General features: G+C 50.8%; 1 protein-coding gene across 1 annotated transcript in view; it reads left to right on the plus strand.

The window, feature by feature from the left end:
- Nucleotides 1–24,699, plus strand: part of USP19 (ubiquitin specific peptidase 19) — a 46,204-nt gene that overhangs the window by 16,700 nt on the left and 4,805 nt on the right. Inside the window, exons 6-23 of the mRNA XM_056854440.1 lie at nt 1,132–1,384; nt 3,656–3,812; nt 3,922–3,993; nt 6,114–6,229; nt 6,617–6,831; nt 9,457–9,655; nt 9,795–9,928; nt 10,847–11,005; nt 11,111–11,221; nt 12,005–12,115; nt 17,387–17,488; nt 18,114–18,254; nt 18,476–18,594; nt 19,514–19,651; nt 19,821–20,215; nt 21,073–21,183; nt 22,992–23,208; nt 24,280–24,432. Of these exons, the coding sequence (XP_056710418.1) occupies nt 1,132–1,384; nt 3,656–3,812; nt 3,922–3,993; nt 6,114–6,229; nt 6,617–6,831; nt 9,457–9,655; nt 9,795–9,928; nt 10,847–11,005; nt 11,111–11,221; nt 12,005–12,115; nt 17,387–17,488; nt 18,114–18,254; nt 18,476–18,594; nt 19,514–19,651; nt 19,821–20,215; nt 21,073–21,183; nt 22,992–23,208; nt 24,280–24,432 (2,903 nt within the window). The remainder of the gene's footprint in view (nt 1–1,131; nt 1,385–3,655; nt 3,813–3,921; nt 3,994–6,113; nt 6,230–6,616; nt 6,832–9,456; nt 9,656–9,794; nt 9,929–10,846; nt 11,006–11,110; nt 11,222–12,004; nt 12,116–17,386; nt 17,489–18,113; nt 18,255–18,475; nt 18,595–19,513; nt 19,652–19,820; nt 20,216–21,072; nt 21,184–22,991; nt 23,209–24,279; nt 24,433–24,699) is intronic.

Consider the following 24,699-nt stretch of genomic DNA (forward strand, 5'->3'; position numbering starts at 1 on the left):
ATCTCCTCTGGCTCAGTGCCAGAGGGGATGCTGCTCCTTGGTCTCCAAGCTCTATTCTGCTGCTTCATACTGGGAGCTTTGCTTGATTGTGTCCTTGGAGGAAGAGCATAGAATGCTTATCAGAAATACAGACCTGTCTCCCACAGATGCCCAGTTTTAGGCCTCTTATCCTCCTGTTTAGAGTCCAAGGACTAGCTTGCGGTATCCAAGTGATACAGCTCTCCCATCCATGTGTTGTCCTTTTGCTAGAAAAGAGTACAGGCTGAAGAAGAAGAAGAGTTGGTTTTTATATGCCAACTTTCTCTACCACTTAAGGAAGAATCAAACCGGCTTACAATCACCTTCCCTTCCCCACAACAGACACCCTGTGAAGTAGGCGGGGCTGAGGGAGCTGTGACTATCCCAAGGTCACCCAGCTGGCTTCGTGTGTAGGAGTGGGGAAACAAATCCAAAATCTTGTTGGGCAGTTTCAAAGCTGCAATTGATCTTTTTTTCAGGTGACTGTTCCTAAGAAGCACACGTGTGTATGAAGAAACATGCATGTGCATTAATAGTTGATACATACATATCATCTGTACATTATTATCTGTTCATCTGTGCAAGACTGTACATATATTTGAACATATGACTTGAAGAAATTTTGGATTTAGAAAATTTTCCTGTTCAAAACTTCCCAGAAAATTCCTGCCTCTGGTATGAAGCTACAATGGGGGTTGGACTTGATGTGGGTGGGACTTGATGACCCTGGTGATCCCTTCCAACTCTATGATTCTACTTCAAAAAAAAAAAACAGCAGCCTTGACTACAGTGGATGCCAACAACACTTGCCCCTCATTCAGCCTTGTTACGCCGTGGGCTGATCACTGCTTCCGGTGGTGGTGAGACTGTGAAGTTCTTTTGGGTGTTGGGCAAGTGTTGCTGTCACCTCCCCAAAGCATTGCCGTGCTCCACCCCATTTAGGCACAACTTGCACACTGACAGCTTTGACCTGCCGTGGCCCCCTGGCACTCTTGACTGCCACCCCTTGGCAGGAGTGGAGGTGGCTTAGAGATGAGAGGGGCTGAAGCATAAGGCCTTTTGTCACCATGCCTCTGGGTCTGATTGTGCCTCTTGTTCTCCCTGCATTGCCAGGCTGGCCACCTAGAGAAGGAATCGGTACCCATGGAAATGCAGCCGCCTGCAGCGCCTGTGGGTCCCTCGCCCCATCCACTTGGGCCCTGCCCAGAGGAGAGGATCATACCACCAGCCACTTCCTCTGAGGCTCCGCAGGGGCCAGAAGCTGCGTCTGCCTTCAGTGAAGGCCTCGGCTCCTCTCTGCAATCCCCGGACCCTGAGAAGAGAGGCTGGTCCCAGGAGAGCGATGCTTTAGAGGTGGTTTCTAACGGTGAGAAGACCTGTGCCTTGGAGTGGGGAAAGGGGAGTCTCCCAACACTGTCTATTCCAGGGCATTTTTAGCCCCATACTTCCTCCAAGGGGCTCAGGGTGGCATACGTGTCTTTCTCTTCCCTCTTTAATCCTCATGACAACGGTGTGGGGTAGGTTAGGCTGAGGGAGTGCAACAGGCCTGTGGTCTCCCAGCAGCTCAGAGGCCTTCACAGTGGCAAGGCAGGATCCACTCGAGGGGATTCTCTGATTTCTGCTATTCCCTTCCTGCTTATTTTTGTGGGTAGTAGAGGTCTGGGATTCTTCGTGGACCACAAACTGAATATGAGTCAACAGTGTGATATGGCAGCTAAGAAGGCCAATGCAATTCTGGGCTGCATCAATAGGAGTATTGTGTCTAGATCAAGGGAAGTAATACTACCACTGTATTCTGCATTGGTGAGACCTCACTTGGAATACTGTGTCCAGTTTTGGGCTCCACAATTTAAGAAGGATGTTGACAAGCTGGAGCGTGTCCAGAGGAGAGCGACCAGAATGGTCAAAGGTCTGGAATCCATCCCCTATGAGGAGAGACTTAAGGACCTGGTTTGTTTAGTCTGGAGAAGAGAAGGTTGAGGGGTGACATGATGGCCATGTTTAAATATTTGAAGGGATGCCATGTTAATGAGGGAACATGCTTGTTCTCTGTTGCTTCAGAGACTAAGACACGGAGTAATGGATTTAAACTAAGAGAAAAGTGATTCCACCTAAATATTGGGAAGAACTTTCTGATGGTGAGGGCTGTTCGACGGTGGAATGCGCTGCCTCTGTGGGTGGTGGAGTCCCAGTCTTTGGAGGTCTTTAAGCAGAGGTTCGATGGCCATCTGTTGGGAGCGTGTTGATGGTGGGATCCTGCATGGCAGGGGGTTGGACTTGATGGCCTTTGTGGTCTTTTCCAACCTTGTGTGATTTTGTGATTTGTGATTTTTGTGATCTCAATAAGTGTCATAACGCTATAGCGATATACCCACTACAGTGTTTTTTTAAGCTGGCAAAACACTCCAGCAGCTTCCCTACACTGTGTGTGTGTGTGTGTGTGTTGTTCTTTTTTACCGTATTTTTCGCTCTATAAAACGCACTTTTTTTCCTCCTCAAAAGTGAGGGGAAATGTCCTTGCGTCTTATGGAGCGAATGCCGGCTGGGCGTGTGCGCGTCGGGACGGCACAAGCCAGCGTTCCCCGCCCCGACGGCCAGCTGGGAGGCGGGCGGAGCCGCACAGAGCGAGCCCTCGGCACGCGCCCAGCCAGCTCTGTGCGGCCCCGCCCACCTCCCAGCTGGCCATCGGGGCGGGGAACGCCGGCTCACACCGTCCGGACTCGCACGGGCCAGCCAGCTCTGTACGCCCCGCCCGCCTCCCAGCTGGCCGTCGGGGCGGGGAACGCCGGCTTGCGCCGTCCTGACGCGCACGAGCCCAGCTGGCATTCGCTCCATAAGACAAGTTTTTAGAGGAGGAAAACAAGATTTTTTCTGTTAAGCTGCAGTACTGCAGTCAAAAGCTCTGCTCACGAACTGAGTTCGATCCCGACGGAAGTCGGTTTCAGGTAGCCGGCTCAAGGTTGACTCAGCCTTCCATCCTTCCGAGGTGGGTGAAATGAGTACCCAGCTTGCTGGGGGAAAAGGGAAGAGGACTGGGGAAGGCACTGGCAAACCACCCCGTAAAACAAAGTCTGCCTTGGAAACGTCGGGATGTGACGTCACCCCATGGGTTAGGAATGATCCGGTGCTTGCACTGGGGACCTTTTCCTTTAAGAAGTCTCAAAGCAGCTTATAGTAACCTTCCCTCCCCTCCCCACAACAGACACCTTGTGAGGTAGGTGGGGCTGAGAGAGTTCTGAGAGAACTGTGAGTAGCCCAAGGTCACCCAGCAGGCTGCATGTGGGCAATCTAATCTGATTCTCCAGATTAGAGTCTGTCGCTCTTAACCACTACACCATACTGGTACAGAAATATGCATCCTTTTTTGTCTACACAGTGACCAGATTTGCTTTGAGTGTGATCTTTCCAGAAACATTGTACTGAAGCTGGTTTGGGCAAAAACACAGTGAGGCAGGGTAAAACACAGAAGGTAGATATCTGCAGCACTAAGTCATGCAAAAGCTTTATTTTTAAAATGCTGCAGTTTGGGGGAACCTGATGAATCTGAAAGTCTGTGTGGAAGCAGCGAGGCAGGGGTGGTGGTCCAGAGGCATTTTTCATGGTTCCTCTACTATTACTTTTTTTTCTCCCCTTCCAGAACCAGAGCCTATCGTGAACCTGACATTCGTGAAGAATGACTCGTATGAAAAAGGGAACGATTCGATGGTGGTGCACATTTATGTGAAGGAGATTCACAAAGAGACTTTCAGGGTGCTTTTCCGGGAGCAGGACTTCACGCTGTTGTTCCAGACGAGGTACGGCGGTTTCCAGCGTGGGTAGGCCCAGGACTGGACGTTATCCCGTGGAACAGGCCATGGGTGCTGTATCACCGGCTTCCAATTAAATTCTGGCCTCTTTTTGCAGTGATGTCAACTTTCTGCGACTGCATCCGGACTGCAGCTCTCATACCATGTTCAGGTGGCAAGTGAAACTCAGGTATTGAACTCCCTTAGCATGATTAACGCCTAGTGTTTGACACACACACACCCATCTATATCTGTACTAATTTAACATGGGCTCTTTTCCTTTCTGAATGAATGTATGTACACTGCAGATTGATACGTGTAAAGCTGATTGGAAGAAAATAGATTCCTTTGAAATGTGGTGTTGGAGAGTGTTACTGATACTGTGGACTGCCAAAAAAACAAATCAGTGGGTTATAGATCAAATCAAGCCTGAACTGACCCTAGAAGCTAAAATGACTAAACTGAGGCTATCGTATTTTGGTCACATCATGAGACAGCAAGAGTCACTGGAAAAGACAGTCATGCTAGAAAAAGTTGAGGGCTGCGAGAAAAGAGGGAGACCCAACAAGAGATGGACTGACTCAATAAAGGAAGCCACAGCCCTCAATTTGCAAGATCTGAGCAAGGCTGTCAAAGACAGGACATTTTGGAGGACTTTGATTCATAGGGTTGCCATGAGTCGGAAGCGACTTGATGGCACGTAACACACACACAATTTTATCTCGGTCCCAGGAAGAGAGCATTAGTACCATGAGAGGGGCACAGTGTTTGCAAAGACTCACCATGATAAAACCTTAAACTCATTAAGTGGGGGCTGATGATGTTGCATTGAATAGCTGTAATAATAATAATATTTCACATACCACTTAAGTATATACCATATATTACCTGTGTGTAATCATAGCCTTTGTTGAGATAGGCTATTTACCGGATTGGAAAAAAACACATGAGAATGAAATTGAAATGTATTTTGAGCTGTTAGAGCCAGTTATTACCTTCTAACCTACAATTTTCATGTGCAGTAGTTATCACAATCAGAGATGCATAGAAGTCTCAGAAGAAGCTAGATATTGGTAATATGGAACACCATCAGCTATCCAGGGAAAACTGATTTCCTTTTGGTTATAGTGTACCTACATTCTGGGACAGAGCAGATGAGAATTTGTTTGGTCGGGAAGGAGTTAACACCCCCTCCACCACTTTGCAACTTTCCCATCCCTTTTCCTTCCCAGACAATCAAGGCAAAACCTGCTTGCATATTTTCTCTTGCACATTTTATCTTCTCAACAAAAAGAGCTAGAGACTTACTTTAAATATTTTTTAAAAAGGAAAGCTGACAATTTGGAGGTGGGGTTTGGCATGTTTAATTGGAGGGCCATTACCTCTCCTTCCCTGGAGGGGTTCAAGCAGAGGCTAGATGGCCATCTGTCAGCAATGCTGATTCTATGACCTTAGGCAGATTGTGAGAGGGAGGGCACCTTGGCCATCTTCTGGGCATGGTGTAGGGGGTCTGGGGGTGTGGGGGGGAGGTAGTTGTGGATTTCCTGCATTGTGCAGGGGGTTGGACTAGATGACCCTGGAGGTCCCTTCCAACTCTATGATTCTGTTAGCTCCAAATACCTCCTCTGCTCTCTGACCCTGCTCCAGGGTTGAACAAAAGAACCAGATAAATCCTTACTCTTTCTTTCATGGATAAATCCTTACTCTTTCACTCTTTTTAAAAAATTCTTTTTATTCTGAGTAATTGGTTTCTATAAGGCCATTATTTTCTTATTGCACATGAGCAGATGCAATAATATAGCCTGGCGGCAGTTGCTGCCACACTCAAACGCTCTTTACTTACCTCTCCTGTCTGTGGTACGAGCCCCAGCCTCTGCATTTATTGCACCTTGCTGGTTAGTCCGGGTGCTGAAGGTGTGTTGTGGGCCACGGGCAAGTGGGGTTCTTTCAGTTCCACCTCTGCTGCCTCCCCTGCCTCAGCTTATTATCCCGTGTAGGGGGGGTTGGGTTGGTATGCGTTTTTATTTATCCACCCCCCACTTTTCTCCCAAATGGGGACCCAAAACAGCTTGCTGCATCACACTTCCCTCACACACACGTTATCGAGGGCGAGGTCAGTTTGTCGGAAAGGTAAAGAGGTGGGGCAGCAAAGGGGCTTTCCTGTCTTAGAAGGTTCCTTTTTGTGCCCTTCCTCTTCGTAGACCGAGCAGGGTACGCCGGCGTTTAGCTCTTCAGCGTCGTGCATCGCCGCCCCTTTGTGCCCTGTGTGTCGATGATCTGCCGTCCCACCCCTGTTGTGCTGTCTTTCAGGAACCTCATAGACCCCGACCAGTGCACGTACCACTTCACCACTGCTCGTATCGACATCTGCTTGAAGAAGCGGCACAGCCAGCGCTGGGGGGGCTTGGAGGCTCCCGCCACACGAGGTCTGCACCTTGGCTTTTTGGAGCTTGCCCCGCTGGGGTTCCTCGGGGGCCCAGAGGAGGCTGGGGGAAGGCCAGCCGGGCAGAAAATTTTGAACTTGGGGAACTACAGTGGGAGTCTGGGCTGCTTTCATGACGGGATCAACGTTCAAGTTGGGGGGGGGACAAAGGAAAGAGGCTTGGTCTGTGGGGGTTTATTAGGAATCCAGCTGTAAGGATGTTAGAGTGTTCCTTGTAGCCCCTCTGTGGCGCCTCACTGAAGCAAGGAAGGGGTGCCGTGCCACTGGCCAGCAACAGTCTTGGGAGCCTGACGGTTAATGGTGGTGAGTGGCATGCCCCTGGAGCATGTGGTGCTGCTAACCACAAGCCCATTTCTCCCCCCTTTTTAAGGTGCAGTGGGTGGTGCAAAGGTTGCCATGCCAACCGGCCCTACTCCTCTGGATAAAAGCCAACCCGGGAGTAACCAGCACCCACTGTCCACCAAGGAGGAGGCACGCACAGGGGAGAAGGAGAAGCCACGGGCAGAGGACGCTGGCCTCGATGGCATGGCTGCTCGGACGGTGTCGGAGCACGTGCCGGTGAAGCAGGAGCCACACGTACCCTCGGTGAGAACTCCTGCGCAGTGCTGGGACCTCTTTCCTAATCTGCTGGGCTGTGATGTAGCCAGGAAAATTGTGTGTGTGCGGGGGGAGTTCATATGAACACGTCTGCCTTATACTGAATCAGACTCTTGGTCCATCAGAGTCAGTATTGTCTACTTCGACCGGCAGCAGCTCTCCAGGGTCTCAGGCAGAGGTCTTTCACATCACCTACTTGCCTAGTCCCTTTAACTGGAGATGCTGGGGATTGAACCAAGGGCCTTATGCACGCCAAGCAGATGCTCTACCACTGAGTAACAGCCCCTCCCTCGTTTGTACCTCTGTTGCCCCTGAATGGGACCCAAAGGAGCCTACAGCCACAAAGAAACTATACTCACAAATCAGTAAGCAACCAAACAGCAGAATACATCTTGGGGTGGTCCCGGACTCACATGCTGGGTCCTCTGAAAGCCCGGATTGCGAGACACAGGCTAATAGCTATTTAGCTCATGCCTCTGGCAACAGCCAAGCCTGTATACCTGAACAGGAAAGGAGAATCATCTTCAAAAAGATGGCGCAGCTGATAAAGATGTTCTTCTAGTCTTTCCCTCCCTGGGCCAAGGTTAGGATTGTTAATGGGACCTGCATTTTGCAAGAGCATTGATAATGGATAGTCATAGTTGGTTGTGATAAGCCATGAGATTCAGATCCCCGCCAGGGAAAGTGATCCTCCGGATTTGGAGTTAACGTGAAACAAATGTAAGAATCTCTGGACTGGGTCAGACAGAGTGCTTGTCTAGTCTGGTGCCTGGGTTTCTGGCAGCAACTGCCTAGATCCGTGTTGGCGAACCTATGGCACGCGTGCCACAAGCGGCACGCCGAGCCCTTTCTATGGGCACGCGTGGAGCCGCCGCCCCCCCGCCGGTCCCCCGCCCCCTCCTTGCGGCCTCGACGCCACCTGCCTCCGTTGCCCCACTCCGCCTTAGCAGCAGCAGCAGCGCCGCCGCCCCACCCAGGCGCCGCTCCAGATCCGCCGCCGCCCGCTCATACTCGGCCCCGAGGGCTGCCCTGCCGGCCCCACCGCTATGCCCGCCGAGTCGCCCCCGCCCCCTCCTCTGCCCCCTTGGCTGCCCGTCCCCCTCCTCCGCCCCTCCTCTCGGCCTCGGCGCATGTTTCCGCCGCGCCGCAGCCAACTTTGTCGAGGGGTGGGGGCGACTCGGCGGGTGGAGCGGGGCGGCCGGCAGGGCAGCCCTCGGGGCCGAGCATGAGCGGCCGGTGGCGGCGGCGGGTCCAGAGCAGCGCCTGGGTGGGGCGGCGGCGCTGCTGCTAAGGCGGAGCGGGGCGGTGGGAGGCTTGCGGCGGGCGGCTCTTTCGCTTGGACTTGCCAATGAGATGCACATTTACCCCATCCAGATTCTCAAAACTGCATGGGGGGAGTTTGTTGTCTATTTGTGAAAGAGAGGTTTTGCCTTGGACTTGCCACTGAGATGCACATTTACCCCATCCAGATTCTCAGAACTGCATGGGGGATGTCTATTTGTGAAAGAGAGGTTTTGCCTTGGACTTGCCACTGAGATGCACATTTACCCCATCCAGATTCTCAAAACTGCATGGGGGGTGTCTATTTGTGAAAGAGAGGTTTTGCCTTGGACTTGCCACTGAGATGCACATTTACCCCATCCAGATTCTCAAAACTGCATGGGGGGGGGGGTTGTTGTTTATTTGTGAAAGAGAGGTTTTGCCTTGGACTTGCCACTGAGATGCACATTTACCCCATCCAGATTCTCAAAACTGCATGGGGGGGGGTTGTTGTCTATTTGTGAAAGAGAGGTTTTGCCTTGGACTTGCCACTGAGATGCACATTTACCCCATCCAGATTCTCAAAACTGCATGGGGTTTTTTTGTCCATTTGTGAATGGGAGGTTTTGCCTTGGACTTGCCACTCAGATGCACAACTCAACAATAAGCCCCCCTGCAGAGTTTTGAGAATGCAGATGGGGAAAATGGTGTTTGTCAGTCATTGCCATGATTTAATTTTATGGATGACAAAGGATAGTACAGTTAGTTCTGAAAATGAAATCCTTAAAGTGTGGAATTCTCTGCCAAATAATTTTAAATCAATGAAAGCACTTAGGATTGCTTTCCTTACTTTGTTTGGATCATTTTATGCTTGTGAGCATAAGATGTTAACGTATGAGTTGTTTTTTCTAAACTAAAACCTCAGTATTCAGGTTAAATTGCCGTGCTGGCACTTTACAATGAATAAGTGGGTTTTGGGTTGCAGTTTGGGCACTCGGTCTCTAAAAGGTTCGCCATCACTGGCCTAGATGCTTCCAGGAAGCTTATGAGAAGGTCCAGCATGGACAACACCTAATCCAGTGTTCAGTGCTGGGAGCAATGGGAGCTCTGCAGCTAATAGGACCAACCCTCCCCGAACGGACATGACTCTTCCTAGTTACGGCAGTGATCAAATCCTTGTAATTGGAGTGAGACCACTGTTTATGGTATAAGGACAAGGAATCGAATGCTGGGTGAGAAGGAGGGGAGGCATATTGTTGGCAGTAGGTCCGTTGGGGGCTGAAGACTCGTAGGGGAGCCAAAGAGTCTGGAAGCCCACACTGTCTGAAAGCAAGAAGCCCCTTTCCCTTCCAGCCCAAGCCGACATGCATGGTCCCACCGATGACTCACAGCCCGGTCAGCAGTGAAAGCGTGGAGGAAGAGGAAGAGGAGGAGGACAAGAAGGTCTGCCTGCCGGGCTTCACAGGGCTGGTGAACCTGGGCAACACCTGCTTCATGAACAGCGTTATCCAGTCTCTTTCCAACACCCGGGAGCTGCGAGACTACTTCCACGGTAAGCTTTGGGTGTGTCTGGCGGGGGGGGGGAGGGGCTCCTTTCTCGGTGTGCCTCTAGTTTGGCTTCCCACCCCTGCCTTCTCTGGCCAGAGCTGTGGTTACAGAAAGGTGCCCTGAACTTGTCGTATGCCTCCTAGATCGCTCCTTCAAATCCGAAATAAACTACAGCAACCCCCTGGGGACCGGGGGGCGCCTGGCGATCGGCTTTGCCGTGCTGCTGAGGGCGCTCTGGAAAGGGACGCATCATGCCTTCCAGCCTTCGAAGCTGAAGGTAAGGCGCACAGCCAAAGCATGTGTCAACTGAGAGGAGCGCTGTGTGTGTGTGTGGAGTTTCATGCAGCAGAACTAGAGTGTGAAGCTGGTTCCCAACCATCCATCATCCAGGATGAAGTTGTGTGAGTGAATAGGGGTGGGGCTATGCAGAGAGAAGAAAAAGAAGAGTTGCTTTTTATATGCCAACTTTCTCTACCACTTAAGGAAGAATCAAACCGGTTTACAATCACCTTCCCTTCCCCTCCTCTGTACGGTAGGTGGGGCTGAGAGAGCTCTCAAGAGAACTGTAACTAGCCCAAGATCACCCAGCTGGCTTTGTGTGTAGGAGTGGGGAAACAAATCCAGTTCACCAGATTAGCCTCCGCCGCTCATGTGGAGGAGTGGGGGAAACAAACCCGGTTCTCCAGATCAGAGTCTACCGCTCCAAACCACCGCTCTTAACCAGCTTGATTCTTAAGGGCAGGAAACAAGTTCCATTCATACCTATAGTGTCCAGGACTTGTGCAGTTTATTTTCTCCCATATCAGTCAGTGATTGCCAGGGACTGTGAGCAAAGGGCTCTTCACAAAGACAATTTGCAGAGGTCAAAATCTGCCCCCTCTTTCTGAATTTGGAGGGGTGTTGTATTCATTGGCAGCCTGAAATGTTAAGAGTGCCTTCTAGCGAAAAATAAATAAATAAACAATCCAGATTCCCAGTTGTGGACAGCAAATGCTTGAGCAGCAAGCCTGTGGGATATGTTCAGCCTTGGATCTGGGACTGCCGCAACTGGTAATTCTGGCTTCCTCCAGTATCCCTAAGTCTTCAAACCTGTGTTCGCTGTGCTTGGCATTCCCGCTCTCCCTTATTGGCTTGGGAGAAGTTTTCCCGCTACGCAAACCACCGGCTCCTGTTCACACTCAGCTCTTCTCTGCAGGCGATTGTGGCCAGCAAAGCCAGCCAGTTCACAGGCTACGCTCAGCACGATGCCCAGGAATTCATGGCTTTCCTGCTGGATGGGCTCCACGAGGACCTGAACCGCATCCAGATCAAGCCCTACACGGAGACGGTGGACTCGGACGGGCGGCCCGACGAAGTGAGTCCTCCCTCGGGAGAGGCCGTGCGGGGGGGGGGGGGGCAGCGGAGGGAGGGCTGGGGAAGACGGGCGGTTCACCTCTCACTTCCGTTCTCTGGCTGCCAGGTGGTTGCGGAGGAGGCCTGGCAGCGGCACAAGATGAGGAACGATTCCTTCATCGTGGACCTGTTTCAGGGCCAATACAAGTCCAAGCTTGTGTGCCCCGTGTGCTCAAAGGTAGGATTCAAGCTTTACACTATCTAATATATAACAACCAATAAATCTATTTTTATTATATATTGTGCACAATTATATTTAAAAATACAGGGCCTAAAATACAGAGGCCTCCTAAAAAGCACGAACATGGTAATATTTGTAACTAACACATAACAGTTGATGTTAGTACATAAAATGACCAAAATCTGACCAGTCTCGTTTCTGCCTTTTACAGGCCTTCCTCAGTGGTCATTTATACACAGTTTCACAATACACATCCTGACATATACACAAACATTGTACAAGGTAAAATATATATACAAGCCTTTTGCAAGGAGAAAAAAGGGGTGAAAAATCCACTTAGCATTACCTTAATAAATAATATAACCAGATTTTTTTTTAGGTTGAGTTTCTTTCTTCCCCTTTCTCGTCAGTCGTTTCTTAACGGTTGGATGCCAAGAGCCTCTGAGCATCCGGCAGAGGGCCACAGGTCTGCCTCCAGTGATGCTGCCTCTGAGGGCGGGGTGTGGGGTGTGTTTTGCCCATTGCGGCAGCTCTCAAGCTCACTGTCTTGCAGTTCTGCCATATCTTCCCCTGGCCCATTGCTCCTGCCTGGTCTGCTCCACTGCTCCGGTGGCCTGCGGTTGAGGACTTGGGTGCTCCTTTCCTCCTGTTCACCCACCTCACCAAGTCCCCACTCTGTTCAGGGCGGTGTCCTCACTGTTTATCTGGGGCTGCCAGAGCTTCCCAGCGCAGTGTGTTATAACCCACAAGTGCTGACGGCTGGCTTCTGTTGGTTTGCAGGTGTCTATCACGTTCGATCCCTTCCTGTATTTACCTGTCCCCCTCCCCCAGAAGCAGAAGGTGCTGACGGTGTATTACTTTGCAAAAGAGCCCCACAAGAAACCTGTCAAGGTAAGAAGAGTCTCTCACTGTCTTGACTGTTCAGTATGACTCATTCTGTGTTTCCTGCAGTATGAGCTGATTTGAAACAGTTTGAATTTGTGTCAGTCTTGGCTATGTTAGCTTCAGAGATCCCTGAAAATGTTCAGTGGGGCAGTTCAGGGACAAACAAGATGTTTGAGTGGCAGACACCCAGATCGGTCTCAGTCCCCATAGAAAGCAAGAACGGAGACTCCAATTTTTAAATCACTTTCTACAGTATTTGTATCCTTGCTGCTTGTTCTCTTGAGGCATGTTAGAATGAAGGGGAGGGGGCGGGTTAAAGCATATGATAAAAATCAAGATCATTCAGATTTCAATATAAAACAACCCAGACTGCAGCAAAGATCTACAGAATATCAGTGCCGCAGCTTGAACTTTTTAAACAAATCTAAAAGCTTGCCCAGGCCAGACAGATCTACCAGTCGCCTGAATATTGGAGGGGAGGGGAGCCATAGGAACCTCCCAAGGCAGGGCATTCTATTTCCTTGGTATCACTGCTGAAAAGACCCTGTTTACTCCTTTCTATCGAGAAAAGGGCACCAGGTGGCAAACAACACTGCTGCTGCTGCCACTTAGACATCCAGAGGCAGCTCTGAGCCAGCGTGGTATAGTGGTTAAGAGCGGCAGACTCTGGTCTGGAGAACCGGGTTGTTTTCCCCCACTCCTTCACATGCAGTTTGCCGAGTGACCTTGGGCCAGTCACAGTTTTCTCCGAACAGTTCTCTCGGCCCCACCTACCTGACAAGGTGTCTGTTGTGGGGAGGTGAAGGGAAGGCGATTGTAAGCCGCTTTGAGTCTCCTTCAAAGTAGTGAAAAGCGGGATATAAAAACCAACTCTCATTCTTCTGAATCCAAAAGTATTCCCAGACTATGTACCTGTGTCTTCGGTGGAAGTTCAATCCTGTCTAGCACAGGGATAAATTAATCATTATCAGTCATGTTTCTGTCTTAACAATTCCCTCCATGTTTTCTGGATTAAACTTCTCTTTGTTCTTACCATCTGGTGTATCGTCGCCCTCGTAAACTGGTTCAGAATCTAAATTGCTCCTCTAGATTGTGATGGAAAAGTGAGTGATTGGTTGTCCAGAGATACATACTTAGCATCCTGTAGGTTTTAAATAGCACCGACGATGAGATGTAACTTTGAGGCACGGGGGGTGGAACACCGTCTCCCAGCACAGCCCTCTGCAGCCTGCCCTCCTATGGAAGGCTCAGAGCCACTGCAAGGCAGTGACCTCTTAAATCCATCCCAGGCACAGCAATCCCGAGGCTGTGGCTCAGTGGTAGAGCATCTGCTTGGCATTCAGAAGGTCCCAGGTTCAATCCCCAGCATCTCCAGTTAAAGGGACAAGGCAAGTAGGTGATGTGAAGGTCCCCTGGTTTCATAGCCTCACAGTGGTTCAGACACCTGATGACGGCAGCCCCATATCTGATGACACAGGAGGTGAACAAATTTAGAAGGGCTTTCACATTAGCCAGATGTGGAGCTTTTTCATCGGCCATCCTAGAAGGCAGATATTAAAAAAAAATCCTCTTTCCAAGAGAGTCTGCCTGTGCAATGGTGAAGAAATTGAGACCCGTGAACACGTCTTCTTATACTGCCCTCTCCATCATGAGTTTAGATCTGAGACTATTCAAGAAACTCTAAGAAATAATACAGGGCTACCTGATAAAATCTGTATCCAACGACTACTGGAAGATAGTAACACACAAACTTCGAGATATGTGGCCGAATTCTGTGCTGCTATCTATAAGGCCCGAAAGGATGTAATGTACAAATAGGTACAATTTGATAGCTAAACGTTTTAGAAGCTAGTTTGCTTACCTTTTTAGATATGGGATTTTATTGATATATTTTATTCTGTGGACTTTTCGATTGTCTGATAATTGTTTTATTACAAATTTATGTTGCTGTTGATTAGATGTTCTACTTTTGGTCAAATGACCGTAAAATAAAGATTGAATTGAATTGAAGTAGGTGATGTGAAAGAGCTCTGCCTGAGACCCTGGAGAGCCGCTGCTGGTCTGAGTAGACAATACTGACCTTGATGGCCCAAGGGTCTGATTCAGTATAAGGCAGCTTTATGTGTTCATGTGATATCCTGGCCCAATGGTTATCAACAGCTGTTGAGTGGTTTCAGAAGAACCAACACAAAGAGTCTCCCTCTGAGCACAGGTTTGTCAGCTAGAGAAGAAGAAGAAGAGGAGTTGGTTTTTATATGCCGACTTTCTCTACCACTTAAGCAAAATCAAACTGGCTTACAATCACCTTCCCCTCCCACAACAGACACCCTGTGAGATAGGTGGGGCTGAAAGAGCACTTAACAGAACTGTGACTAATCCAAGGTCACCCTTGTCTCTCCGGACAACCAATCACTCACTTTTCCATCACAATCTAGAGGAACAATTTAGATTCTGAACCAGTGTACGAGGGCAGCTTCATGTGTAGGAATGGGGAAACCAACCTGATTCACCAGATTAGCGTCCGCCGCTCATATGGAGGAGTGGGGAAGTGAACCCGGTTCTTCAGATCAGAGTCCACCACTCCGAACCACTGCTGTTAACCATCATACCACGCTGGCTGTCTGGAGTGGTCTTGGTTCCGGAACCAGTCTGCGATCCAGAGAGAACGGTCAAGGTCACCTGATAATCTCTGGGCCTGTGATGCTAGCATTAAGTAAAGGGTTTCTTTTAGTCTCCATCATAGCTTCTTTAAAGGCCATAGGAAGCATCCACTCCTACAGTGAGACCTTCACCGCCTCAAGCACCCAACAGGTCAGTTCCTTTCTAGCTGGCTGTAATAGTCAGAATGTGCAAGAATCCCTGTGCACACATTTGGCTTCAATTCCCCCAAGAGCCTTGTCAGCATCCTCAGGTTGGGTAAACTGAAAAGTGTTCATCCAATACAGATAAGCAGGATCCCTGGGGGCATCCAGTGCACCAGTAGCGGTAATAGCGGTGTCCAAGCTAGACTAGATGTGAGCAACTTCAGCTGAGCACTTTGCAGGTTACAGTGGAATACCACAGCTTGCCCTTCCTCCCCTTTGGAGTCGAGGTGTAATATATGCCCTCACAACTTGGAAAAGCTCTGCTGAGAAGATGCTGTAGTAGCAGAGAAATATTGGGGGGGGGGGGTTTTGCTGCCGCTGCCACAGAATGGGCTCTAAAATGGGCTCTAACTTAGGACCTGCTTGAATTCGGTGTCAGCGACGTTCTAGCGGCTATCTGAGACATTTCATTGCCCCTGGTTTTCCTCCAAAGGTCAGAGACCCAGTTGAGAGAAAGGCACCCCAGGGTGATTGTATTGGGTAGGAAGCAGCCAGATTCTCCAGTCTTGCCTAGTTCTCTTCCGTGCTGCAGCCCCCATCCCACGTGGCCTTTTGTCCATGCAGGTCCCATAACCCCCAGCATAGCCTTTGTGACCGCCAAAGGGGACCCCCCCCTCCTCCATCAGTGGAAATGCTGGCTGGATCCAGTCCACTGACTGCTCAAGGCATTTCCATGTTCAGTAGATTAACTAGGGTTTCAACAGGCCCACTAGATATCATGGCAAGATTTCAAAGGCCAGTTGGACTTAGGGGGTGGGCTATTCAAAGACTCCATGGATCATGTAAGCCAACATTTGATGAGCAAAAGGGAAACGTGGCAAAAGGAGCTTAACCCTCCTGCCTCAGGCAATTTTATCTCCTGATGTTTGGTTGCTCAAGCCCCCCCACACCCACAGTCTCCAAACTGGACTCCTGTCACCCAAGCACTTCTTTTGCATGGGTGACTGGAGCCAGCAGGGTGTAGTGGTTAGGAGCGGCAGACTCTAATCTGGAGAACCAGGCTGGTTTCCCCACTCCTACACATGAAGCCTGCTGGGTGACCTTGCAGCTTAGAGCTCTCTCAGCCCCACCTACCTCACAGGGTGTCTGTTGTGGAGAGAGGAAGGGAAGGCAATTGTAAGCCGGTTTGACTCTCCTTAAAAGGGAGAGAAAATGGCATATAAAAACCAACTCTTTTTCTTCTTAAAATAACTCCCGTTCCCGCACTGCATTAATTGTTCTGCATAACTGTGGCAGACTCATCTGCCACAGTGGTGTCTTGCTTGGCCCTTGATCAGCTCCGTTTAAGGCAGATGAGCTCAGCAATAGGACACGGGTCTTTGTGTATTGTTTATGAATGCGGACAGGGAAAAGAAACCACAATCTTGCCTGCGCTCTGGGATTCGGCTAAGGAGTTTCAAGGCCAGAGGCTACCCGGCAGGCTTGAGCCTTGGCCATTCCACCTGACGACTGGGACCTCAGAGTTGAAATGGAGGCAAGAATCTAGCCCAGACGTCTGCACAGAAGACCCGCTGTTGTCCTGTCACGATAGCTGAGAATTACTTCTATGGAGAATTACTTCTAAATGATCAGGGGGGCTAGAGCAACTGCCCTATGAGGAGCGGTTGAAACATTTAGGGCTGTTTAGCTTGGAAAAAAGGTGGTTGAGGGGAGACATGATAGAGGTCTAAAAAATTATGCATGGTATGGAGAGAGTGGACAGGGAGAGGTTTATCTCCCTTTCTCATAATACTAGGACATGGGATCATTAGCTGAAGCTGGAGGGTGAGAGATTCAAAACAGATAAAAGGAAGTATTTCTTCACACAATGCATAATTAAATTGTGGAACTCCCTGCCCCAGGATGTGGTGATGGCTGCCACCTTGGAAGGCTTGAAGAGGGGAGTAGACATGTTCATGGAGGAGAGGGGTATTCATGGCTACTAATAAAAATGGATACTAGTCATGATGCATACCTATTATCTCCAGAATCAGAGGAGCATGCCTAATATATTAGGTGCTGTGGAACACAGGCAGGATGGTGCTGCCGCAGTCATCTTGTTTGTGGGCTTCCTAGAGGTACCTGGTTGTCCTCTCTGTGAACAGACTGCTGGACTTGATGGACCTTGGTCTGATCCAGCATGGCCTTTCTTACGTTCTTAGCACTATGATTACTTGGTACTTAGTGTCATATACTCAGTGCTGTACAGATCCTAGAACTGGGGCAGCTCCACTGAGGCTGGGCGGGGGGGCCTTGAAGCGACCGACTGTGCGTTGATTAGAGGAGAGGCAGGGTCATAGTACAGGAGCAGGTGAAGCAGAGAGCATCTGTGGTTCAAGGATGGCATGACTTGATGAGGGGCGCGGGGGGGGGGGGACTGGTGGTGTGGCCGTTGACCCTGGCGCACCCAATTTTGCATTCTCTCTCCCGACAGTTCCTGGTGAGCATCAGCAAAGAGAACTCCACTGCCATGGAGGTGCTGGAGTCAATATCTCACAGCATGCGGGTGAATCCTGAGAACTTGCGCCTGGCTGAAGTGAGTGTTGCTTCTGTATATGCCGCGATGAGGGCTGAGCGTTGTCCCAAACGGCCCGGTTAAGCCTCTTGTTTCTGAGTGTCTTGAGAATTACTGCTTGCCCTGGGTGTTCTTGCTTAAAGTAACAGAAGGGGATATGTGTGTGTGGGGGGGTGTCTCTTACCAGTCAGATAGTGAAAGCAGAAGAGGTTTCCTGTGGATGGATTGTCAGGAATCTGTTTTTTTTTTTTTTAAATAAAAATAAAAAATAGGTGCAGAAAAAAGCAATCAAAATGATCAGGGGGCTAGAGCAACTGCCCTACGAGGAGCAGTTAAAACATTTAGGGCTGTTTAGATTGGAAAGAAGGCAGTTCAGGGGAGACATGATAGAGGTCTATAAAATTATGCATGGTATGGAGAGATTGGACAGGCCTTTCTTATGTTCAGTAATAATTCCCCTCTCCTTTCCAGCTGTGTGTGTGTTTGCTTTTATGCCAGTATTCCTATCCCTCATGTGTGCTTTTTTTTTTTGTCCCGTTTTTGATGCCACCATGGCCTCCTGTGACCACGGCTTCCTTGGGGTTTTACTACCTGTATTGTGAGTATCTGTCACAAAAGCCTTTGCTTCCCTTCTTCCTCGGGTTAGGTGACCAAGAACCACTTCCACCGCATGTACCTGCCTTCTCACTCGCTGGACTGTGTCTCCCCTACGGACCTTCTGCTGTGCTTCGAGGTCCTGTCTCCTGACCTGGCCAAGGAGCGGGTGGTGGAGCTGCAGGTTCAACAGGTAGAGAGGCCTGGAGCTGTGCTGGCAGCCCCCTGCAGAGGGAGGCGGAGCTGGAAAGGGCGGCCCTGGAGCTGGCAAGGGGGGGAGAGGGAAAGCTCTCTTTGGCGTAAGGGCAGGCACTCTGGGTTCTCACCCCACAGCCTCTCCTGACCCATGGGAGAGAGCAGCAGCAGGTGGTTCCGGCCCAGCGGCCCTCACGTGCACCCCGTCTCCCTTCTCAGCGCCCTCAGGTGCCCAGCGGGCCCATCACCAAATGTGCCGCCTGCCAGAAGAAGCAGCAGTCGGAGGAGGAGAAGCTGAAGCGCTGCACTCGGTGCTACCGTGTCGGTTATTGCAACGTGTAAGTTGGGCGTCTTTGCCCGAGCCAAAGGCCGAAGTAGAACCGCTTCTTGGCCAGCCCTTCTCCTGGGGAAGGCCATTCCCAGGCATTGTGGGGAGGAGGAGTCCCTCCAGTGCTGGCTCGTAGAATCATAGAGTTGGAAGGGACCACCAGGGACATCTAGTCCAACCCCCTGCACAATGCAGGAAATTCCAAACTATCTTCCCCCCACACACCCAGTGACCCCCACTCCATGCCCAGAAGATGGACAAGGTGCCCTCCCTCTCATGATCTGCCTAAGGTCACAGAATCAGCATTGCTGACAGATGGCCATCTAGCCTCTGCTTAGAAACCTCCAGAGAAGGAGAGCTAGGTGCATGTGATGGTGTTTCTCACGAAAGAGAAGGCTGCTGGTTCTCACCGCGTTGCGAGGAGAAGAGCAGGCAGCTGTATCTCTAGGGGATGGACTCAGGCAGATCACCCCCTTTGTCTGCCTCTGGAAAGTCCCAGCTTCAATCCCCACCATCTGCAGTTTAAAGGGATCTTGGACAGAAGGTGTTCTGAAACACCTTTTTCTGCCCCGGGCCCTACAGAGCTGCTGTTGGGAAGAGGAGGAAGAGTTGGGTTTTATACCCTGCTTTTCTCCACCTTTACAGAGTCCCAAAATGGCTTACGATCAGTTTCCCTTCCCCTCCTCACATCAGACACCTTGAGAAGTAGGTGGGGCTGAGAGAGCTCTAAGAGAACTGTGACTGGCCCACGGTCACCCAGCAGGCTGCATGTGTAGGAGCGAGGAAACAAACCCGGTTCACCAGATTAGAGTCTGCTGCTCTTAACCACTACGCCGTGCTGGCTAGATGGACCAGTGCTCTGACTCTGTGTAAAGGGGGAGGGGAGGTATACGCAGACCACACGAGAGACTGTTTTGTGTCTCTTTCAGAGATTGCCAGAGAAAACACTGGCATGACCACAAATCCTCGTGCCGCCCTGAGAACATCGGCTTCCCCTTCCTCATCAGCGTGCCGGAGTCACGCCTCACCTATGCACGGCTGGCTCAGCTCTTGGAGGGTTATGCCAGGTAAGGCGGGTGGCTGACACCAACCAGATGCCTCCTAAGCCTCAGCTGGTCACTGAAGGCGCTCTTTTCTCTCATGGATGTTTGCAGCATGTATAGTGCCGGCAGTGCAGGGATCATGTGATGGTTTGCTTCCCCCCCCTTTGTCTTGTCTGTCCCATCCCCTGGCTAGGTACTCAGTCAGTGTATTCCAGCCACCTTTCCAGATGGGCCGGATGTCACCCGAGCAGAGCTTGCAGCCCCAGCTGCCCGAGAAACAGGACCCTACTGCTCGGAGCAGCTGCGCCACAGTGGTCTCGGCAGCTGCCGCCTCAGCGACCAGCGCCGCCATGGAGTCGGGAGACGGTGCCAGAGCTCCCCACCTCTCGCAGGAATCCCAGGCGTCTCCCTCGGCCCCTGAACTGCAGCCCGAGCTGGGGGACGGCGGCGCCGTGAGGAGCAAGGTTCCTATGGGAAGGAGCTCCTTGCTTAGCTTGGATTCGGGCTTCTCCGAGCCCCCGCTGGATGCGCAGGCTGAAGGCTGCGTGGAGAAGGAGCTTCTTTTCGAGAGGACCCCCAAGCCGGAAGGTTAGTGGCCCGTCCTGGACCGGAGCCAGCGGTTTCGGTTTTTGGAGTCTGCGTTCCGGTGGGTTCCATGCCGTTTTCCAGTTTATCCCAGCATCCTTTAGTGCAGTTTGGGTCCACCAAGGTACTACTCCAGAAACTGTAAAAAAGATAAAGGTAGTCAGTTCCCTGTGCAAGCACCAGGTCATTACTGATCCATGGGGAGACATCACATCCCGACGTTTACTGGACAGACTTTGTTTTGCGGGGTGGTTTGCCATTGCCATCCCCCAGTTGTCTACACTTTACCCCCAGCAAGCTGGGTACTCATTTTACCGACCTCGGAAGGATGGAAGGCTGAGTCAACCTTGAGCTGGCTACCTGAAACCAACTTCCGTCGAGATCGAACTCAGGTCGTGAGCACAGCAGCTTACCATTCTGCGCCATGGGGTGCCTAAACCAGAAACTGTAGGCAGAGGCTAAATACCTATGCAACCCTCCCAATCCCAGAATCGCACAACCAAAAAAAAAATGCCAAAATTCACTTTGTATAGCTTCTTCGCTTTTCTCAGTCTCCCTCCCCCACTTCCACCCACACATACGGCCTGCCCAAAACATGGTAAATTTGGGGTTAGGAACATTTCTTAATCCAGGCAGTTTCCCAATGCCATGAGGGGTGTGCAGCTGTTGAGAAGCAGATGTTATCCCGAGGCCAACTTTGGTGTGGCTCTTTTGAAAGACCACGTCTGCCTTGATGTCCAAGGCATGTCGTGATATATAAAGTGTCCCAGCTGTTTCATCCATGTGGGAAGATTGCGGGGCGGGGGCTGCTGCTGCTGACTGTGTTACCACTGATCCTTCCCTCCCCTGCTTGCCTGTAGCCGCCATCCCTGGTTACCAGCACCCAGCTGAGGGTCCTGGTTCCCACACTACCCAGTTCTACATCAACAAGATCGATGCTGCCAACAAAGAGCAGAAGCTGGAGGATAAGGGTGAGTCTTGTGGTGGTGGAGCTCGGAGTTTTCCGACCGGCAGTGTCTTGAAGCTTTGAGGCTTGGCCGCTTTTGGCGAGGAACCGGGAGAGTCACACAGCCTTAGGGAAACGTGGTACAGGCCAGGTCCAGTCAATTAAGTCCATGAAAGGCAGGGAGGATACTGCTTGAAGAAGAAGAGTTGGTTTTTATATGCTGACTTTCTCTACCACTTAAGGGAGACTCAACCCGGCTCACAATCACCTTCTCTTCCCCTCCCCACAACAGACACCCTGTGAAGTAGGTGGGGCTGAGAGAGTGTGACTGGCCCAAGGTCACCCAGCTGGCTTCATGTGTAGGAGTGGGGAAACAAATCCAGCTCACCAGATTAGCCTCCGCTGCTCATGCGGAGGAGGGGGGAATCAAACCCGGTTCTCCAGATCAGAGTCCACCGCTCCAAACCACTGCTCTTAACCACTACACCACGCTGGCTCTCCTTGACTGGCTATATGTATTTTGTTCTGAAATCATGGCAGCTGTTCACTAAAAGTTGAAACTTGAGAGCTTGCGTGTTTTGTGCAACTCTTGCATAGACAGAGAGCCAGCATTGTGTGGTGTTAGAAGTCGGATCTGGGAGATCGCAGGTTCAGAGATCCCAGCTCGGCCACGGAAGTACGCCGGGTGACCTTGGGCCCAGTCGCACACTCTCTCGGTCTACCTCAGAGGGGCATTGTGAAAATGAAACGGCGGAGAGGAGAATGTCGTCAGCTGCTTTGGCTCCCCGGCAGGGAGAATGGTGGGGAATATAAACAAAGAGAACAGCGAAACAGCATAAATACTGTGTGTTGCATATTTCTGCTAGGTATGGGCAGGGGCAGTTTTTAAAGGACCGTGCGGTAGAAAGAAGCTCTTGCAGGGGGGCCCTGGCAAGCTGCTGCCAGCCATTGTTCTTGAGAAGCGAGGCTTCCCAACCGTTCCTCCTGCGCAGCAGATGTTGCCCTGTGCTACACAGTTGCAGAAACAGACAATGGGGACCATCATGAGCTGCATTCCAGAGAGCTGCCTGCCTGTCTCTTTCTCTCTCTTTCTGCCCCCCCACTTTCCAGTCAGCATCTTTTTCTTCCGTTGCTTGCAGCCTGGCTGGCTTTCCCATCCATTAACCCAAGGGGGCCTTTTGTCCTTTTGTGGGTCGGATGTTGATTGGGAGCTCAAGTGGGTGGTTTGGGACGGGACAGATCTGCTACTTTGAACCTCCGCTTTTCCCATGTATCAAGAAACTGGGTTTAATAACGGCTTGCCTTTTGCAGGGCCATAGAATCATAGAGTTGGAAGGGACCATTAGGGTCATCTAGTCCAACCCCCTGCACAATGCAGGAAATTCCAAACTACCTCCCCCCCACACACACACACACCCAGTGACCCCCACTCCATGCCCAGAAGATGGCCAAGATGCCCTCCCTCTCATGAACTGCCTAAGGTCATAGAATCAGCATTGCTGACAGATGGCCATCTAGCCTCTGCTTAGAAACCTCTAGGGAAGGAGAGCTTGAAGATGGTTATCATATCCCCTCTCAGTCTTCTCCTCTTTGTGAGATAGAATCTCATTTAAGGCTTCTACATGGTTGTTGACAAAACCCTATTTAAATGGTAATCAGTAACAAAGGCTTTTTGTTTGTTTCTGCTTCCTCTCACGCTTCTCATTCCACTCTCCCTTAAGCTAGGCTGTCCAAACAGGAGTCCCAGACAGTCCGCATCTACTTGGCGTTTCTTGGGCGCCAATGGGAAGGAACGGGGTGGTGCACTCACCTGCAAACGTCTTGTCCTTACAGGGGAGACCCCGCTAGATCTGACTGATGACTGTTCCCTGGCTCTGGTCTGGAAGAACAACGAGAGGCTGAAGGAATTTGTGCTGGTGGAGTCCAAGGAGCTGGAATGTGTGGAGGATCCAGGCTCAGCCAGCGAGGCAGCCAGGGCGGGCCACTTCACCCTTGAGCAATGCCTCAACCTCTTTACCAAGCCGGAGGTGCTGGCCCCAGAGGAGGCCTGGTAAGGAAATGTGTCTGTAGGTTGATCAATCTCACGAGTGGGATGCAAAAGCATGCTGGAAAAACAATTAAAATTCTTGAATTAGCACAAAAACAGACGTTTTGAATATGCAACTAAATTTGGGGTTTCAGATGCTTCGTGTTTGATTTTTGTGAGCCTAGGGAAGGGTTGCCACTAAGAATATTGGATTGCAGTAGGTGTGAAGAGCGCTAGGGAATGTACGTGGGTTGAGGGGTTGGGAGTGAGACTTGAGAAGCCGTACTAAATAATGTGAACTGGGATTCTTGCCAAAGACATTCCCCTGTGCCCGTGCACCCATTCACATCCCTGCTCTTCTCTGAAACCATATGCTGTAGAGACCTTATTCTGAATTAAACTGCTCAGATATCAAAAGTCCACATCAGCCACCAAATTCAGAACCCTGCAGAGCAATCCTGGTCGGTCCCTAGATCCCTTGATCTCAGAAATCCAACCACCACTCTCCTGGGGCCCCCATCAGCAAGAGCGGTGAAACAAAGGGCAGTTTGCTTGGCCAGTAGCAGCTGGGAATATGAACACCCCATTGCTGGGGGAGGGGGAGGAACTGTGGCTCAGCAGCAAAACCCGTGCTTTGCATTCACAAGAGCCCAGTTCCTGACAACTCAGGTTAAAGGATCTCGAGTCACAGGTATTGGGTAAAGACCTTTCCCTGCTGTCAAGAGTAGCCAGGAGCCAAGCTAGGAAGACCAGTTAAGAAGAAGAGTTGGTTTTTATAGGCCGACTTTCTCAACCTTTTAAGGAGAATCAAACCAGCTTACAATCACCCTCCCTGCAACAGACACCCTGTGAGGTAGGTGAGGCTGAGAGAGCTCTAAGAGAGCTGTGACTAGCACAAGGTCACCCAGCTGGCTTCATGTGCAAGTGTGGGGAAACCAGCACGGTTCACCAGATTAGAGTCCACTGCTCATGTGGAGTGGGGAATCAAACCCGGTTCTCCAGATTAGCGTCCGCCACTCTTAACCACTACACGTTGGAGCAAGGCTGGTCCCAAATAGCCCATGCTCTCTGTCTTTCCCGCCGCCTTCTCCGCAGGTACTGCCCAAAGTGTAAGCAGCACCGTGAGGCATCCAAGCAGCTCATGTTGTGGCGCCTGCCCAACGTCCTCATCATCCAGCTCAAGCGCTTCTCCTTCCGCAGCTTTATCTGGAGGGACAAGATCAACGATATGGTGGATTTCCCCGTCAGGTAAATAAGGGTGCTGCGGGTGGGCAGTGCCCTGCCACCCATATTGGATTGGTGCCGCTTGGGCAGAGCGGTGTCTCTGTAGAACAGACTTCTAGCCTGTATCAGGCACGCACACACGTAAGTGTGTGTGTGTGCCTTGTACAGGCCATAAGTCTTTTATACAGAGATGTGGGCGGGTGTGCACGCGCTCACGTTGCGGTGTTCCCTCCGATTCCACTCTGGTGTCATTCAATCCAGACCTTTTAGTGAATTGCTGCCACCATGATC

This window comes from Euleptes europaea, chromosome 1, assembly GCF_029931775.1.
Source record: "Euleptes europaea isolate rEulEur1 chromosome 1, rEulEur1.hap1, whole genome shotgun sequence".
Taxonomy (NCBI): Eukaryota; Metazoa; Chordata; class Lepidosauria; order Squamata; family Sphaerodactylidae; genus Euleptes; species Euleptes europaea.